The sequence below is a fragment of the Mustela nivalis genome, assembly GCF_964662115.1.
Source record: "Mustela nivalis genome assembly, chromosome: 14".
Lineage (NCBI taxonomy): Eukaryota > Metazoa > Chordata > Mammalia > Carnivora > Mustelidae > Mustela > Mustela nivalis.
Genome location: NC_139033.1, coordinates 80,691,063 through 80,707,539, shown reverse-complemented (window position 1 = coordinate 80,707,539; position 16,477 = coordinate 80,691,063). Strand labels below are relative to the sequence as shown.

At 49.9% G+C, this 16,477-nt stretch overlaps 1 protein-coding gene across 3 annotated transcripts in view; it reads left to right on the top strand.

Annotated features, from left to right (window-relative positions):
* TANGO2 (transport and golgi organization 2 homolog) overlaps positions 1 to 16,477 on the top strand; it is a 40,617-nt gene that overhangs the window by 20,181 nt on the left and 3,959 nt on the right. For all 3 annotated transcript variants that reach the window (XM_082697568.1, XM_082697569.1, XM_082697567.1), the window contains exons 3-7: positions 1,348 to 1,436; positions 6,841 to 6,960; positions 7,539 to 7,653; positions 11,975 to 12,045; positions 16,108 to 16,261. In XM_082697568.1, the coding sequence (XP_082553694.1) occupies positions 1,348 to 1,436; positions 6,841 to 6,960; positions 7,539 to 7,653; positions 11,975 to 12,045; positions 16,108 to 16,261 (549 nt within the window). The remainder of the gene's footprint in view (positions 1 to 1,347; positions 1,437 to 6,840; positions 6,961 to 7,538; positions 7,654 to 11,974; positions 12,046 to 16,107; positions 16,262 to 16,477) is intronic.

Sequence of the window (16,477 nt, the reverse complement as noted above, 5' to 3'; positions counted from 1 at the left end):
AGGGCAGATGCGGAGGGTTTACTTGGCCTTACTGATGCCTGGGGCTGGGGCTGTGGGGAGGTACCCCCAGTCCTTGGCCTTACTGATGCCTGGGGCTAGGTGGGGAGGTACAGAGTTAGGGGGGCTGTTGCACACAGGATGAAAGACTTTTGTGGGCCTTGGCAGTGGGTGTGGGTGCCAGTTTCATGTTCAGTTTTATGAAGTTTGTTAACTCACATTTTACTGAAAGCAAGTGCTCATAAAAATCATTTTTTAAAAAAGATTTTGTTTATTTGAGAGAGAAAAGAGAGTGCATGCGTGATCAGGGGGAGGGGCAGACAGAGAGGGACAAGTGGACTCTCTGAAGAGCAGAGAACCCCACGTGGGGCTTGATCCCAGGACGCTGAGATCATGAGCTGAGCTAAAGGTAGACACTTACCCGACTGAGCCACCCAGGTGCCCCTAAATGTTCTTACACATCTAAGAGTCAATACAGAAATTATTTTGGAAGACTCCTTGGGGTCTGACCACTGACTAGACTGACTTGGTTTCAGACCCAGTGTGACCACAGGTGGCCAAGCCATAGCTCCTGGTCCCGTGTTCTCTGTGTACCTGCCCATGGTGCTCGGAAGATCCTTTGGCCATCACATCTTAGACCCAGAGAGGTCTCATGGACGTGCAGTCCCACTCAGTCACTGTGTTCTTATTTAAAATGGCAAAGCCACCTAGAAAATATGTTTTCTTATGTTAAAACTAAAGCTCTTTTGAAAACGTTGACATCTTTTCTACTTGCCAACAAAAAACTTGTTGGATTCATAATGCAAACCACTAGAGAAACAGAAGTTCTTACCCTCTTCCTTCCCTCAGACAGAGCAGGAGAGCAGCCCCCAGAGAGCCTGTGCTCTGCTCCAATGCATACTCTGGCCTTTTCTGGTGGGGATGGTCACATTTCTAGGAAGTCACAGGCTCACGGTGGATGGCCTTGGGAAGGGACAGATGGACAGAAGGGGTACCTCTCTGCCACCAGGACACTTGGGACACGCTTGGTCTCAGCTGCTAAGGGCCCTCCCCTCTGCAGGTCCTACCACCCTTTTTGGGTGAGTGGGGTATGCAGGGCAGGATGGGATATGCGTCTTTGCCCAGCATCTCCTCTTTTCTTTGGCAGGGTTCTAGGGCACAGCCTTGGCCGAAGGCTCCCTAGGAAACCCACCTGCCTGGAGCCATCACTGACCTTTGTTTCCTGAGAGTTCATGTCCTCTTTAGGACTTGCCTTTGTTGCTATGGAGGCAGATTTTCTTTGTCAACAGGAGGAAAACATTAGCTTTTCTGTTTTCCCCCAGAGACCTTTAGTCATGCTTTCTCTTTCAGGCTCATCTTGGCAGCCAACAGGGATGAATTTTACCACAGACCATCCAAGGTCGCTGACTTCTGGGGGAACAACAATGAAGTCCTCAGTGGTAAGTCTTTCCTCAGGGGGCAGCCACAGCATGGCGGGAAGTAGGAGGCCCCAAGTGCCTTTAACTGGTACTGTAAGTGCAAAACAAATGAGTAGACACTGACTGGTCTCATGGGGGAAGCTCCCAGGTTGGGGTCTGGGACCAGCATTGAGGTGACCAGCCCCGAAGTGTGTACCCAGCACCGGCCACCTGTTTTCGTGTGTTGTGGACTCCCAGAGAAGTAGCTGGAAAGAATCGGTTGGTTTATTTGGCTCCACCTTTTCGCAGTGGGGGTGTGGTCAGGTTCATAGGAGGTGCAGGTTCACATTCAGTCACCCCGTGAAGCGTCATTGTGTGGTGTGTGTGTGTGTACACGTGTGTGTGCGTGTACACCTGCACATGTTTCTGTTTACATGCCGGTGCACCTCGCTTCAGAGCTGGTCTGCATTTGGGGAGGAGAGGCTTGGTTGGAGCACACTCAGATGGGAGCTGCGTGAGGAGTTCCCACAGAGAGAGGCAGAAGTGGAGTTGACATCTGTGTCCCCTGCCAGCTTAACCCCATGGACAGAGAGCAGTTTCTGTCCATGGGGGTCTACTTGGAGGCACGTGGACAGGTGCTGGCCAGGCCAGGGTCCCTTTGCCTATGAGCTGGGCATCAGGGAAGCACGAGGGAGCCTGGCAGAGCTGACAAGGGTACTCAGGGGCCCAGTAGGCTGAGTGGGTAGCCTCAGGGCCTGGGCACACCAGGTGTGCCCAGCTTTGCCTGCAATATCTAAGAGCTGAACTGAGGAACTTCCACAGAAGGCCTGTATAGACTGGTTGGGCGGTGGTGTGAGGGAAACACTGCCCAGGCTGGATCATCCTGGTGCCATGTGGGAAGAGGACAGGAGTGGGGACACTGAGGCAGGGCAGTGTCATGGACAGGAGGTCTGGCAGGGAAAGCTTCTGTGAGGCTATGAGGTGAGACCCCTCTTGGTGAGTGCAAGAGAAACAAGAGGCTAGGTCGCTCGGGTATGTCTTGGCCTCCTCAGAAGCTGCACAGGAGACTGTGGAAATATCTAGGCATGAGGATAGAAATGGGGGGCAGGAGACCCCTGTTGTGTAAGCTTCAAGTACCTCAGTATGGTAACCCCAGAGGGGCTGTGTATGTGGGGTCCTTGGCTGGACTAGCCATGGCTCTCCCAGAGGTTGAGGATCAGGCCTGCAGGGCTACATGAGGAGGGCTGAAGGGAGCCTGTGGGCCCGGCCAGTACGATGCCAACCATCCTGAGCTAGAGTAGAATGGAAGGGGGTCATGGGCATGGGGCAGGCTGTGTGTGTCGCTGCTGCAGGGCATTAATGGGAGACTGAAGTGGCGTTGGGGGTGGGGGAACTGGTCAGGGAGGGTGGGGGGAGGGCCTGATGGCACTTCCTGAGTATTTTTGTGGATGAGGACAAAGATGAAGGGTTAGCCTGTTGGGCTCCTTTGGCCATCCTGGCCACCTGCTTAGGCACTCCAGCCTGCACCCTACCCCAAAATCAGGGCCAATTTGTAGTGATTTAGAGTTGGTCTCTGGCATGCTGCTACGGGGCTCCTGCCTGGTGGGAGGGTGGCCCGGCTTCACGACAGTGCTCGGTGGGCCCAGTGGCGCTGCACCAGTTGGGGCTGGAAGACACTAAGATCCATATCCTCCCACTATCCAGCATCACCAAATTGTGTGCAAAATTATAGGCCAGTGGTTCTCCAGATGTGATCTCTGAGCTACTAGGACTTGTTAGAAGTTTGGAAAAATTGGGGTGTTATTTTTAAAAAATATTTTCCCTGTGTCCTGCTCTTTCTTCTCAATCTCTTTCTCTCTGCCTCTTCACACATGTATTAGTTTTCTTGAGGTTGTCCCACACTTTGATGATGCTCAATTCATTTTTTTTAAAAGATTTGATTTGTCAATTTTTTTAACTTAATTTTATTTTATTTTTTTCAGTGTTCCAAGATTCATTCCGATTTATCAGTTTTTTAGAGAGCATGCACATGCGTGTGCATGAATGGGGGGAGGGGCAGAGGAAGAGAGAATCTCAAGCAGATACATGGCTGAGCGCAGAGCCCGATCTAGGGCTCAATCTCACGACCCTGAGTTCATGACCTGAACCAAAATCAAGAGTCAGACACTTAACTGACTGAGCCAGCCAGGCACCCCTGATGATGTTCAATTCATTTTTTTTTTAAAGATTTTATTTATTTATTTGACAGACAGAGATCACAAGCAGTCAAAGAGGCAGGCAGAGAGAGAGAGAGAGAGAGAGAGAGAGAGAGGAGAAAGAAGGCTCCCTGCAGAGCAGAGATCCCGATGTGGGGCTCGATCCCAGAACCCTGGGATCATGACCTGAGCAGAAGGCAGAGGCCTTAACCCACTGAGCCACCCAGGCACTCCTGTTCAATTCATTTTTAAAAACCTTCTTTTCTCTCTGTTTCATTTTAGGTCATTTTTACTGCCATATCTTCATATTCACTAATCTTTTTTTCTGCAGTGTCTAATCTGCTTTTAAGCCCACCATGTATTTTTTTTTTAATCTCACAATGTAGTTTTTATCTCTAGAAATTCAATTTTTCTCTTTTACATTTAAGTTCTTAACTGTTTTAGCATGCAGAATATAGTTTTATTAACTGAATATCCATGCCTGCAAAATCTGACGTCTGTTTCAGTTCTAGTTCAGTTTTAATAGATTGATTGAACTTTTAGTAAGCAGGGCTGTGGCTCTCTGCTTCTTTGCATGCTTGGTAATTTTTGGTTGGATGCCAAATGTTTATGGATTTTATCTTGTTGGGGACTGAACATTTTTGTTTATCTATAAATATTCCTGAGCTTTGTTTTGAGACACAGCTGAGATGCTCAGAAACAGTTTGATCCTTTCAGGTCTTGCTTTTGGGATTGGTTAAGTGGCTCTGAAGCCATGTCCAGTCTAAGGCTAATGATTCCCTACTCCTCAGGCAGATCCTTCCATCTTCCCTGCCTGTGCCCCCTGGATCTTAAGGTTTTCCAGGCTGACTTCTGGGAACAGGCACTCTTCCCAGCCCTGTGTGAGCACTGTCTCCTCTAATCTTTCTGAATGGTTCTTTCCTGGCCACAGTAGTTTCCTCACACACATGTACCAGTCAGCTGTCTGGTTCTGTGCAGCTCTCTCCTCTCTGGTCCTCTGTCCCAGGAACTCTGGCTGCCTCAATCTCCCCAGGCTCCCAGCCCTTCTCCTCTGCCAGGGAGTCCAGTGGACTCTGCCTGGGCCTCTTCCCCGTACAGTGTCTTGGAGACCCTCTCCAGTCTTGGGGTTCATCTAGTGTGTTTCTTATCTCAGAGATCTCTGTCCTTTGTTTTTAGATGTCTGGTGTCTTGAAACCCACTGTTTCATGTATTTTATTTTTTGGTGGTTTTAGGTAGGAGAGTAAATCTGGTCCCTGTTGATTAGCTGGATGTGGAATTCTTATTTACTTTTCAGCATTTGATTTGTAGGAGTTTTTTATGCATTCTGGATTGGTATATTGGATAAATGTATTGCCTACTCATTTTCTTAATGACATCTTCTGATAAGCAGAATATTTTCTTTTAGTGAAGTGTGGTTTACTCTTTGATGGTTTATTCCATTTGTGTCTTTGCCTTCCCTAAGGCCTTAAAGATATTTTCCTCTTTTTGCTTCTAGAAGCCTTTTGATTTGGGGTTTTGTGTTTAGGTCTGATTTATCTTATGTTTTTGTACTTGGCGTGAGGTAGGGGTTGAGGCTCATATCTCACCCACATCGATCCCAGTTCTTCTGGCCTTATTTATTGAATAGATACTCTTTTGTCTATTGCATTGCTATGGCAACTTGGTTGAAAATCAGTTGAACCCATGTATGTGGATCTATTTTGGACTTCTTTGTATCCCATCGATCTGTTCATCAATGCTGATACCAACTCACATTGTTTGGATTACTGCAGCTTTTTTCAACAAGTTTTTGAAATCAGGTGGTGTTAAGTCCTCCAGCTTTGTTCTATTTCAGGACTCCTTTGGCTCCTGGCTCTTTTGTGTGTGCATAGCGATTTTAGAGTCATCTTGTGAATTTCTATAAAACAGAAAGCTTCCTGGGATTTGGATTTGGATTGTTGACTCTTCTGGCCGTTTGGGGAGGACTGTCATCTTAACAATATTGACTCTTCGGTTAAGGAACAGGGCCCATCTATCTCTTTTTTAATCATAGCTTCGTGACTTCTCTTAGTGCTACTCTGTGGTTTTCAGTCTTCAGGCATTACATGTTTTTCCTTAGATGTTGTCTTATGTTTTGTTTTGTTTAATACTGTTGTAAATGGTATTTTTAAATTTTCATTTTCTGATTCTTGCCTCTATTTACTTACCAGTTCTAGGAGATTTTTTTAAAATTAATTTTTGGGGTGTCTGGGTGGCTTAGTAAGTTAAGTGGCTGCCTTCGGCTCAGGTCATGATCCCAGGGTCCTGGGATCGAGCCACACATTGGGTTCCCTGCTCTGCAGGGAGTCTGCTTCTCCTTCTCCCTCTGCCTGCTACTCTGCCTATTTGTGCTCTCTATCTGTCAAATAAATAAAATCTTAAAAAAAAATAAAATCAATTAATTTTTTAAAGTAATTTCTGTATCCAACATGGGCTCAAACTTAGGAGCTTGAGATCAGAAGTCCTATGCTCTTCTGACTGAGCCAGTCCAGGCCCCCCATGAGATTTTTTTGGGAGGGGTAGATTCCTTTTGGATTTTCTTCACCTGTAATCCTGTCTACAAATAAAGACAGTTAACTTTTTTCTTTCTGATCTTTCCATCTTTTATTTCTTTTATAGTTACAATTTATTATTATTATTATAAAAATGATTTTGCTGCTTTTGCCACAGTCTTCAACTGAAATGATCCTCTAATCTAGGAAGACACTTTCCTGTGGCTTTAAGGGCCTCGCCAACCCAGTGGTGAGGCCCCATGGAGGACTAATCATGGCCCAGGCCTATGGGGTGGAAATGAGACAAATAGGTGGGCCTAGATGTGCTCTGGCCTCCTAGCAAAGCACCCACCTTAGGGCCTATGTGTCCTGCTGTGTCCTGCTTGGGGAGGACAGCCAGCAGCCCCACACCTGATCCAGGATGTGGGCTTTGGCCTGGTGCCTTTGCTAGGATGTGGCTGCCACTGTGCTCCCAGCACAGTGTTGATCCAATGTTGAGCCAAGCTTCAGGATGTATTCCACACATGCCAGGCTCCACTGCAAGCTTTTAGGGACTCCCATGGGCATCAGATGTCATCTTGGGGGCAGGGCCTCTCTCACATGCCCTGTGGCATGTGCCTTGCCCTGAGTAGTTCAAGGCCCTGTTCCTTAGCCTAGGCTGCTGGGCTGAGCATCTGTCTCCCCAGGACACAGGGACGGGGCAGTAGGTGCTACTGGTGGTGACACTACCATCTGTCGCAGGGCTTGACATGGAAGAAGGCAAGGAAGGAGGCACGTGGCTGGGCATCAGCACACGGGGGAAGCTGGCTGCACTCACCAACTACCTGCAGCCACGGCAGGACCGGGATGCCCGGGGCCGAGGTACCGTGGGACCCTGGTTCTGGGGGTGGGGGATGGGGAGGGCGGGCTTTCCTCCGGCACATGTGGTCCAGGAGGAGGAGGAAGGGGAAGCAGGGTGTTTCTGGCTCTGGGTCCCACTGGCTAGCATCACTGTGGGAATCCCCGGGGGCTCTGCCTGGCCCACAGAGCCCCTGCTGGCACAGACATGGTCAGCCCGTCTTAGAAAACACTCTCCACATTTGTGCCCCAGGCCAAAGTGTCACTTCTGGCTCTTGTCATCCCCCCCGCCACCTGTCAGATGTTTGCAGAGCAGTACCCCTAGGAAAACAGCTCTGCGGACACATGTTGTCCCCATTGAAGGTTTTTTCCTTTCATGCTGTACTTCCATTTTGGGCATAAAGGCAGAAAAATAAATAAATAAATAAATAAACCCCAACAAAAACCGAGTTCTGGATGCAGACCTCCTTAGTTGCCAGGTCAGTGAGGTATGGCTGGTGTGGGGGGTTAAGTTTAGCCTGTACTGGCCCCACATCAGTCTCCCCAGGATGAGGGACTCCACTCTGCCACCTCGGCCATGTGTGTCTGTCCCCTACCCACAGGTGAACTTGTGACCCACTTTCTGACTACAGACATGGACAGCTTGTCCTACTTGAAGAAGGTCTCTGCGGAGGGCCACCTGTACAACGGCTTTAATCTCATAGCAGCTGACCTGAGGTGGGTCTGCTCGGAGGGAGATGGCAGCCCATTGGCCACTGCCACGGAGCAGAGCTGTGGACTTGGCAGGAAGTGGGGTTCCCACCCTGCCACCCAGGTTGTGACAGCCTCTCCAGGGACATCGCACCTGGTGGGCATGGTTAAGCTTCCCAGGGCTGGCTGACTATTGTGGGGATGCAGGAAGTGGAACCTGGGCTCCTGGTGGCAGCGAAATGGTCACCAGCTCCTGCACGTGAGCTGTGGCGTGACTGCAGCGGGCATCTCTGGTCCCGGGGGCACCCCTGGCCCACACCGGCCCCTTGCCCCTAAGGTCTCCTCCCAGGCCCGTGGCTCAGGAGTGCCCTGTTCTGGAGCTGCCCCTCACTTGCCCTGTTCTCTGGTGCGCACAGTGGCCCCAGGCTGGAGAAGGAAGGACCCTAGCAGACTGGCTTCCCGGCAGTGCTGGCAGTCAGGTGCTGCTGAGCTCTGGGGCTACTTTAGAGCAGTGTGTCTGAGCATGTGGCGTGGCTCATCTCATGTTCTGCAAGGGGCTCAGTGGGCAGCTCCCAGGGCCTCCCTGGTGTTGTCCAAAGGGGCGACAGAGCTGTCCCAGCTGCCCGTGGGCCCCGTCGCCAGAGGACACGGAAGCTGTGCTATACAGTCATTTGGGGATGTTTTCCCCTCCCTGGAGTTGGGAGGATAGGCAAGGAGCAGAGGCAGGAGGAAGGGGCCCCAAGAGGCCTGGAGCCTCAGGGTTGCTGGCACTGGCTGAGAGTCAGGAGTAGGGTGGCTGGAACCTGGTAGGGACCTATGGCCAGTGGGGTGTTGCCAGGCCCCGTGAGGCATACAGGGGTACAGTAGTAGCAAGCAGTAAGCTGCATGGCCATGTGGGGGTGGATGCTGGGCCCTTCCTGTGCAGCACCTGGCACATAGTTACTGCTGCCCCATGTGCAACTGCTGCGGCCAAGCTACTGACGGACTGCTGATGTGGCTAAGACCTTGCCGGTATGCGATGGGGCTGGGGTCCAGCAGCCCCTGGAGACAGTAGCCCCAATCTACTGATGAAGTTCTTGAACATATGTGAGGTTCGGTGGGGTAAGGTCTGGAGCCGATGACCAAGAAAGAATTCTTGAGGCATCTTTGGTGCAGAATGGTGGTTTATTAAAACACGGGGACAGGACCCATGGGCAGGAAGAGCGGCTACCCCCCCCACCGGGGCAGATTGTGTACCATGGAGTTGGGGGCAGGTAGGGAAAAGGAAGGTTTCAATAGAACTTTCATATGGTAAAGAGGACCTACAAGATACCTGATACCAGAGGCCTTGCCATTGCCAAGGTCATTTTGTCCTCTAGCAAGGTATGAACATTAAGTTGGGTGGGAGATTCCCAAAGAATGTCACATATGCCCCACCCAGGAGTGGGGGTGGGGGAAAGTTGGAGGGTGTCAGCTTTTGCTTTTGTCCTCAGCCAGCCTTCTGTTCCCTCATCACTATCAAGCTGGGACTGGATTGGGGACACTTGACAGTCTTGATGCATAAGGCAGATCACTGCAGGTGGGAGAATGGCAATGCTGTAGCCGCAAAGGGTGGCCAAGGTGGAGAGGCCTTGGCAGGATGTCCTCGCCTTGGATGCCCCAGGGCCCATGTGCATTTCCCAAGCAGGGTGTACAGAGTGGCTGGTGGATTCAGGCATTGGGTGGGAATAGGGCAGGGCAGCCAGGGTGGTCTGTGCTCCGACCCACACTTGACAGATGTGGCCTGGGAACTTCAGGGGTTTTGTGACTTTGTCCTTTAGTGAAGTGAGCATCCATTGTCCTGCCCTCCTGCCCTCCCCTTGTGCACCCCCACTGCCGATGCCCAGAGGTCAGTGAAGGTGGTCAGCTTCCATCCTGGGAGGTGGTCAGTATGGCACGGAGGGCCCATGACCAGACATGTGGCCTGAGCCCACCTCCTTCCTCAAGAGCCCCAGGCCAACTGTGCCTAGAGTGTCCATTGCATGTGACCCGCTCAGCCCCACTCTTGCTGCATGTATTGACACACTGATGTGGAGGCCGCAGTCGCCATGGGAGGAGGTGGGTGTTGGCATGGGCACTTGCTGGCCCTGACCCTCTCATTCTCACCATGGACAGCTCCCAGAGGGGAACTTCCATGCCTTTCTTGCCACCCCCCATGCTGGGAACACCTTACTTGCATCTGACCTGGTCTGGAAGACCAGTAGCCCAGCAGGACTCAGTGCTCACCAACCATGTCAAGTGGCTGGGTGATGAGGGCCCTGTGCTCTGAGTGGACACCTGCATGGGCAGGCGGCTCCCACAGGTGGGCTTGGGCCCCTTGGTGCCTGAACAGCTCTCCTACCTCCTGGGGCCCCAGGGTCAGAGCCTGCCTCCCTAGACACATCCCTCAAGGACAGGTGGTGGCCAGGGCAACTGAGGAAGTTGGCCGTCAACAAGCAACCCCAGTGGTAGGAGCCAGAAAGAAGTCAGGGTCAAGGAGAAGAGCTTTTCATCGCAGTCATGGCCAGTCTCTGACCAAGCACAGCAGGAGTTGATGTCTAATCCATGGGTCTTCATGCTTTCTACCTTTTTGCCTATAAAAATTTCTGAAGTCTTGGGGCATCTGGTTGGCTCAGTGGGTTAAGCCTCTGCCTTCAGCTCAGGTCATGATCTCAGGGTCCTGAGATCAAGCCCCAAGTCAGGCTCTTTGTTCAGTGGGGAGCCTGCTTCCCCCTCTCTCTCGGACTGCCTCTCCGCCTACCTCTGATCTCTCTCTCTCTCTGTCAAATAAGTAAATAAAATTAAAAAATTTTTTTTTAAGTCTTAGCTAGATAGCTTAAGAAATGAGCCAGAGTCTGTGGGGAGGAAGAACAGGAGCAGAATGTGAAGCCACCTGCGGCCAGGTTGGGAGCAGTGGGAGGGACTCCCTGGCTGCCCCTCCCAGCCCTCTCTTTGCAACGGTTCAGCTTGGAGGCTTAGGTCCGGATGTGGCATTCTCTACACCTGCAGGCAGGAAGGTGGCTCACAGGCCAGGAAGAGACCTTCTCTAGTTTGCAGAGAAGGCAGTTTCAAGGAAGATTTACTATGGTATTTACGAGTGGGAACATTTCCAGCTCCCAGCCATTTGAAGTATTTTTAAATGCACACTCAGCACATAAAAGTAGGCAAATGGGATCTTTGGTGCTTTGTTCAGAAGCCTCTGTTGCCCTGGGGCATCCCACTGTGTCTGGAGGTGTATGGGGATGGGCTTTGGGGGTGGGAGTGGTGTCGGCAGGCACAGTGAGGTCATTGCTAGGGGTCTCAGATCTTAGCTGTGAAGCCCCTGGGAGGCTGGAGCCCTGACTAACTCCTGTCCTGACCCTGTGCTGGGGATGGTGATAAAGTCTTAGAATATAAGTGAGGTTCGATGGGCTGCCGTTCGGAGCTGATGACCAAGAAAAAAGTTCTTGAGACATCTTTGGTGCAAAATGGTGGTTTATTAAAGCACGGGACAGGACCCATGGGTAGGAAGAGCTGCTGTCCTGGGGTTGTGAAGGGTGGCAGGTTATGTACCATGAGGGCGGGGGAAGGAAAAGGGAGGTTTCAATAGAACTTTCTTTTTTTTTTTTTTTTTAAAGGTATTTTTTTTTTTTAAGATTTTATTTATTTATTTGACAGAGAGAGATCACAAGTAGGCAGAGAGGCAGACAGAGAGAGAGAGAGAGAGAGGAGGAAGCAGGCTCCCTGCTGAGCAGAGAGCCTGATGCGGGACTCGGGACTCGATCCCAGGACCCTGAGATCATGACCTGAGCAGAAGGCAGCGGCTTAACCCACTGAGCCACCCAGGCGCCCTTAATAGAACTTTCATATGCTAAAGAGGACCTATAAGATACCAGAGACCTGTGGCCTTGCCATTGTCAAGGTCATTTTTCCCTCTAGCAGGTTATTAACATTAAGATAGGTGGGAGAGGGGCGCCTGGGTGGCTCAGTGGGTTAAAGCCTCTGCTTTCAGCTCAGGTCATGATCCCAGGGTCATGGTCCCAGGGTCATGGTCCCAGGGTCATGGGATCGAGCCCTGCATCGGGCTCTCTGCTCAGCGGGGAGCCTGCTTCCTCCTCTCTCTCTGCCTGCTTGTGATCTCTGTCTATCAAATAAATAAATAAAATATTAAAAAAAAAATGATAGGTGGGAGATTCCTCAAGAATGTCACATGTCCCACCCAGGAGTGGGGAAGGTTGGAGGGTGTCAGCTTTTGCTTTGTCCTTAGCCAGCCTTTTATTCCCTCATCAATGGGACCATGGAGATCACCAGGCAGTGAGAGATTTAGCACCCTGAGATTCCCATCTGACCTTCTCTGTCCTCCTGTCCACAGCACAGAGAAGGGAGATGTCATTTGCTACTACGGAAACCGGGGGGAGCCCGAGCCAGTCGTCCTGGCACCAGGTAAGCCTACTCTGGTGGGCGGTGACAAGGTTGGGGCTGCTTCTGTGGGGACACTTCTGTACTTTTGAGAACCGGAGGCCTGGTCACATTTCTCTCCAGGGATTATGCTCCTTGGCCTTTGGTGTGCCTTATGCCCCCATAGTGGCCCATGGCCTACACTTGGTCCACATATCAGGGTACCCACAGCAGGGCTACCTTCCCCCTAGCCCGAAGCCAGTTACTGCCCAGAGAGAACTGAAAACTGACAGTGTTTACAAAAGGACACAGAGGTCTCTTCTACCCCCAGTTCTATGTGTTGGCCCAGAGGCCTCTGTGGAAGTATCTGGAAACAGCCCCTATGATGCCCTCTCGCAGTTCTCAGTATTTGAGATCCTGTGGCTGGAGATGCTTCTTTTCTGCTAAAGGGAGGAAGTAAGGGACACAGAGGGGGAAGGTGGAAGGGAGGGAGTGAGCCTGTTTCAAGTATGTCAGGTTGTTTCCCTGAGCTTGACCCTGCCTGAGCATGTCACTTTTTAAAAATTAACAGCTTTAATGAGATGTAATTCAAATATCATACTGTTGGGTCCATGGTCAAAGGAGCAAGAATGATACAAAGCGAAGATCAAAGCTTTATTTCGCGCCAAGCATCGAAATCAAACTGACCGGCCAGGGCGGTCTCTTGCAAAGAGGCAACGACCCTCTGCCTAACAGACTAGCTTTTAAGGGCAAAGGCCATGTGGTTGGGCCTGGCCACGGTGACCAATGAGATTTTAACACAGAGAAAGCTGCACAGCCCTGCTAGGTCACACATAAGTGACCAATTGAATTACAATTTACCCTATAGTAGATTTTTTTAAAAAATTTTTATTTATTTATTTGTCAGAGAGAGAGGAGCAAGAGCGAGCACAGGCAGAGTGGCAGGCAGAGGCAGAGGGAGAAGCAGGCTCCCTGCCAAGCAAGGAGCCCCATGTGGGACTTGATCCCGGGACGCTGGCATCATGACCTGAGCTGAAGGCAGCTGCTTAACCCACTGAGCCACCCAGGCGTCCCTAACCTATAGTAGATATTTGAACTAGCCTATAACCTTGGTCAGAATAGATGCCCAAAGGGTGGGGCCCATACTCCTTGGTAGCGAGGAGACAGTATGCACCCCCCGCCGATTGGATACCTCCACTTGGCCTGAATCACCCTTGTATTTGGGCTTTGTTACTTGGGACTGGTTTTGGGGACTTGTTTTTAAGTAAGTTCCCTGAAGGAGGAGGGGGAGGGCCAGGATGGAGCTGCTCTGGCTAAATAGGCCCTTACAATACAATGTACTCACATACACTGTATCATTTGGCAGGTTTTAGTCTATCTGTGAAGGTGTGCAACTATCACTGATACAGAATCCCGTGACATTTTCATCACCCCAAAAGAAACCCCTGTTCCCATTAGCAGTCACCTCCCACTCCCCTCCACCCCTCGTCCCAGACATCCACTAACCTACTTTCTGTTTCTGTGCATTTGCTTATTCTGAACATTTCATGCAAGTGTAATCAGCCAATATGTGGCCTTTTGTGATTTCTTTTTCCTTTCTTCCATCCTTTCTTCTTTTTAATTAACATATTATGGATTATTTGTTTCAGGGATACAGATCTGTGATTCATCAGTCTTACATAATTCACAGCACTCACCACAGCACATACCCTCCCCAGTGTCCATCCCCTGGCCAAACCATCCTTCTCACCTCCCTCCTCTCCAGCAACCCTCAGTTTGTTTCCCGAGATTGAGTCTCTTATGGTTTCTCTCCCTCTCTGGTTTCATCTTGTTTCATTTTTTGCTCCCTTCCCCTATGATCCTCTGTCTTGTTTCTCAAATTCCTGATAATCAGTGAGATCATATGATAATTGTCTTTCTCTGATTGACTTATTTTGCTCAGCATAATACCCTCTAGTTCCATCCATGTCATTGCAAATGGCAAGATTTTGATGGCTGCATAGTATTCCATCGTGTATATATACCACATTTCCTTTATCCATCCACCTGTTGTTGGACATCTAGGCTCTTTCCATTGTTTGGCTATTGTGGACATTGCTGCTATAAACATTGTGGTGCAGGTACCCCTTTGGACCACTACTTGTGTATCTTTGGGGTAAATACCCAGTAGTGCAATTACTGGGTCATAGGGTAGCTCTATTTTCAACTTTTTGAGGAACCTCTTTACTGTTCTCCAGAGTGACTGCACCGGCTTGCATTCCCATCAACAGTGTAGGACGGTTCCCCTTTCTCAGCACCCTCGCCCACACCTGTCACTTCCTGACTGATTAATTTTAGCCATTCTGACTGGTGTGAGGTGGTATCTCACTGTGGCTTTGATTTGTATTTGACTGACTTCTTTCTTAACATCATGTTTTCAAGGTCTCTCTGTGTTGTAGCACAAATTAGGGTTTCATTCCTTTTTACAGCTGAATAATATTCCATTGCCTAGATAGTCTACTTTTCATTTTCCCGTTCATCTGGCTGATGGACCCTTGGGTTGTTTTCAGCTTTCGGCCATCGTGGATCATGCTGCTGTAGACATTTGTTCTAAGTTTTTGCACAGACTTGTGTTTTCCTCTTTTTTATGCATATACTTAGGAGTGGCTGTGCTGGATGGTAAGGTGACTGTTTAACCCCTTTGGGGAACTGCCAAACTGTTTTCCAAAGCAGCGCTACCATATACATTCCCACCAGCAGTATATGAGGTTCCAATTTTTCCCCATCCTCACCAGCAGTTATTATTGTTGTTTTTTAAAAGATTGTTAAAATTAAAAAAAAAAACAAAAACATAATCTCTATTCCCAGTGTGGGCCTCAAACTCAAGACCCCGAGATCAAGGGTCTCATGCTCCCCTGACAGAGCCAGCCAGGTGCCCATGTCTGTCCTTTTGATTACAGCCATTCTAGTGGGTGTAAAGTAGTGTCTCCTGGTGATTTTGATTTGCCTTTCTCTGATGGCAAATGATGTTGAGCATCTTTTCATGTGCTTATGGGTCATTTGTATGTCTTCTTTGAAGAAATGCCTGTTCAGACCCTTTGATTATTTTTAAATTGGGTTGCTTGTGTTTTTATTTTTGAGTTGTAGTTCTTTTTCTCTTTTTTGAGGTTTTATTTTTTAATTTTTTTAAGATTTTATTTACTTAAGGATGCCTGGATGGCTCAGTCAGTTAAGCGTCTGCCTTCAGCTCAGGTCATGATCCCAGAGTTCTGGGATCAAGTTCTGCATTGGGCCCCTTGCTCAGCAGGAGGGGGGGGTACTGCTTCTCCCTCTCCCTTTGCTGTTCCCCCTGTTCATACTCTCTCTCTCTTACTCTGTCAAATCAATAACATCTCAAAAAGAAAAAGATTTTATTTATTTAAGAGAGAGCATGAGTGGGGGAAAGGGGCAGAGGGAGAAGCAGACTTCCTGCTGAGCAGGGAACCTGATGCAAGGCTTGATCCCAGGACACTGGGATCATGATTTGAGCCAAGGGCAGACCCCAGGTGCCCCTAAAATTTTATTTTATTTTTTATATATTTTTTAAGATTTTATTTATTTGCCAGAGAGAGAGAACACAGGCAGGCAGAGTGGCAGCAGAGGCCTATTCTGATGTTGGCCAACTCCCTAACCACTGACTGATATCCAGCAGGTATCCCTCTGGCCTCAGGTTGCTATTCTCCCACTCTTGACCTTCTCAGGGAGATTGACACCTTGCAGCTTTTTCCTAGCTTAGAGATGGGAGTGAGATGTCCCGGGAGGTGGTTCCTTCTTGAGGTTCCCCTTTCTTTTGCTGCATTGGAATTCAGGTCGTCAATTTCCTCCATCAAGCCTGCTTGGCGCTTGTGCCTCAGGTCTCCTGTGAGTGCCCTGCTATGCTGAGTTCTCCACCCTTCGCCACACAGATGGGTTAGGAATGTGCATGGAGAAGATGCTGAAGTGTGGGGTGGTCTGGGCTCTGTGTCCCTGCCCATCCTCCTAGTCCCTTTCCCAGTGCTGGGTGGGTGGGTAATCTCTGAATTACTGACATTTACCCTGAATTCCCACAATGGGGCCTCTGCCCTGGCTGGGCTGTCTCCTTCCCTGCAGGAACGTATGGACTAAGCAATGCGCTGCTGGAGACGCCCTGGAAGAAGCTGTGCTTTGGGAAGCAGCTCTTCCTGGAGGCCGTGGAGCGGAGCCAGGCACTCCCCAAGGATGTCCTCATTGCCCAGCTCCTGCATGTGCTCAACAATGATGAGGCGTGAGTGAGCGGAGCCTGCTGGGACAAGCAGAGGGTCCCACTTCTTCTCTAGTCCTGGGACATAGAGGCAGGCAGGCTGTGCTGCCCTGGGAGGCTTGTGGAGGTGACTGAGAACAGCTCCTCAGCCCGGGGGTGCCCGATAGACATACTGTTCTTTGTTCCTCTCCTAACTGCTCCCCTCCTGGGTCAGTATACTTGGAAGCTCAATGCTCTCAG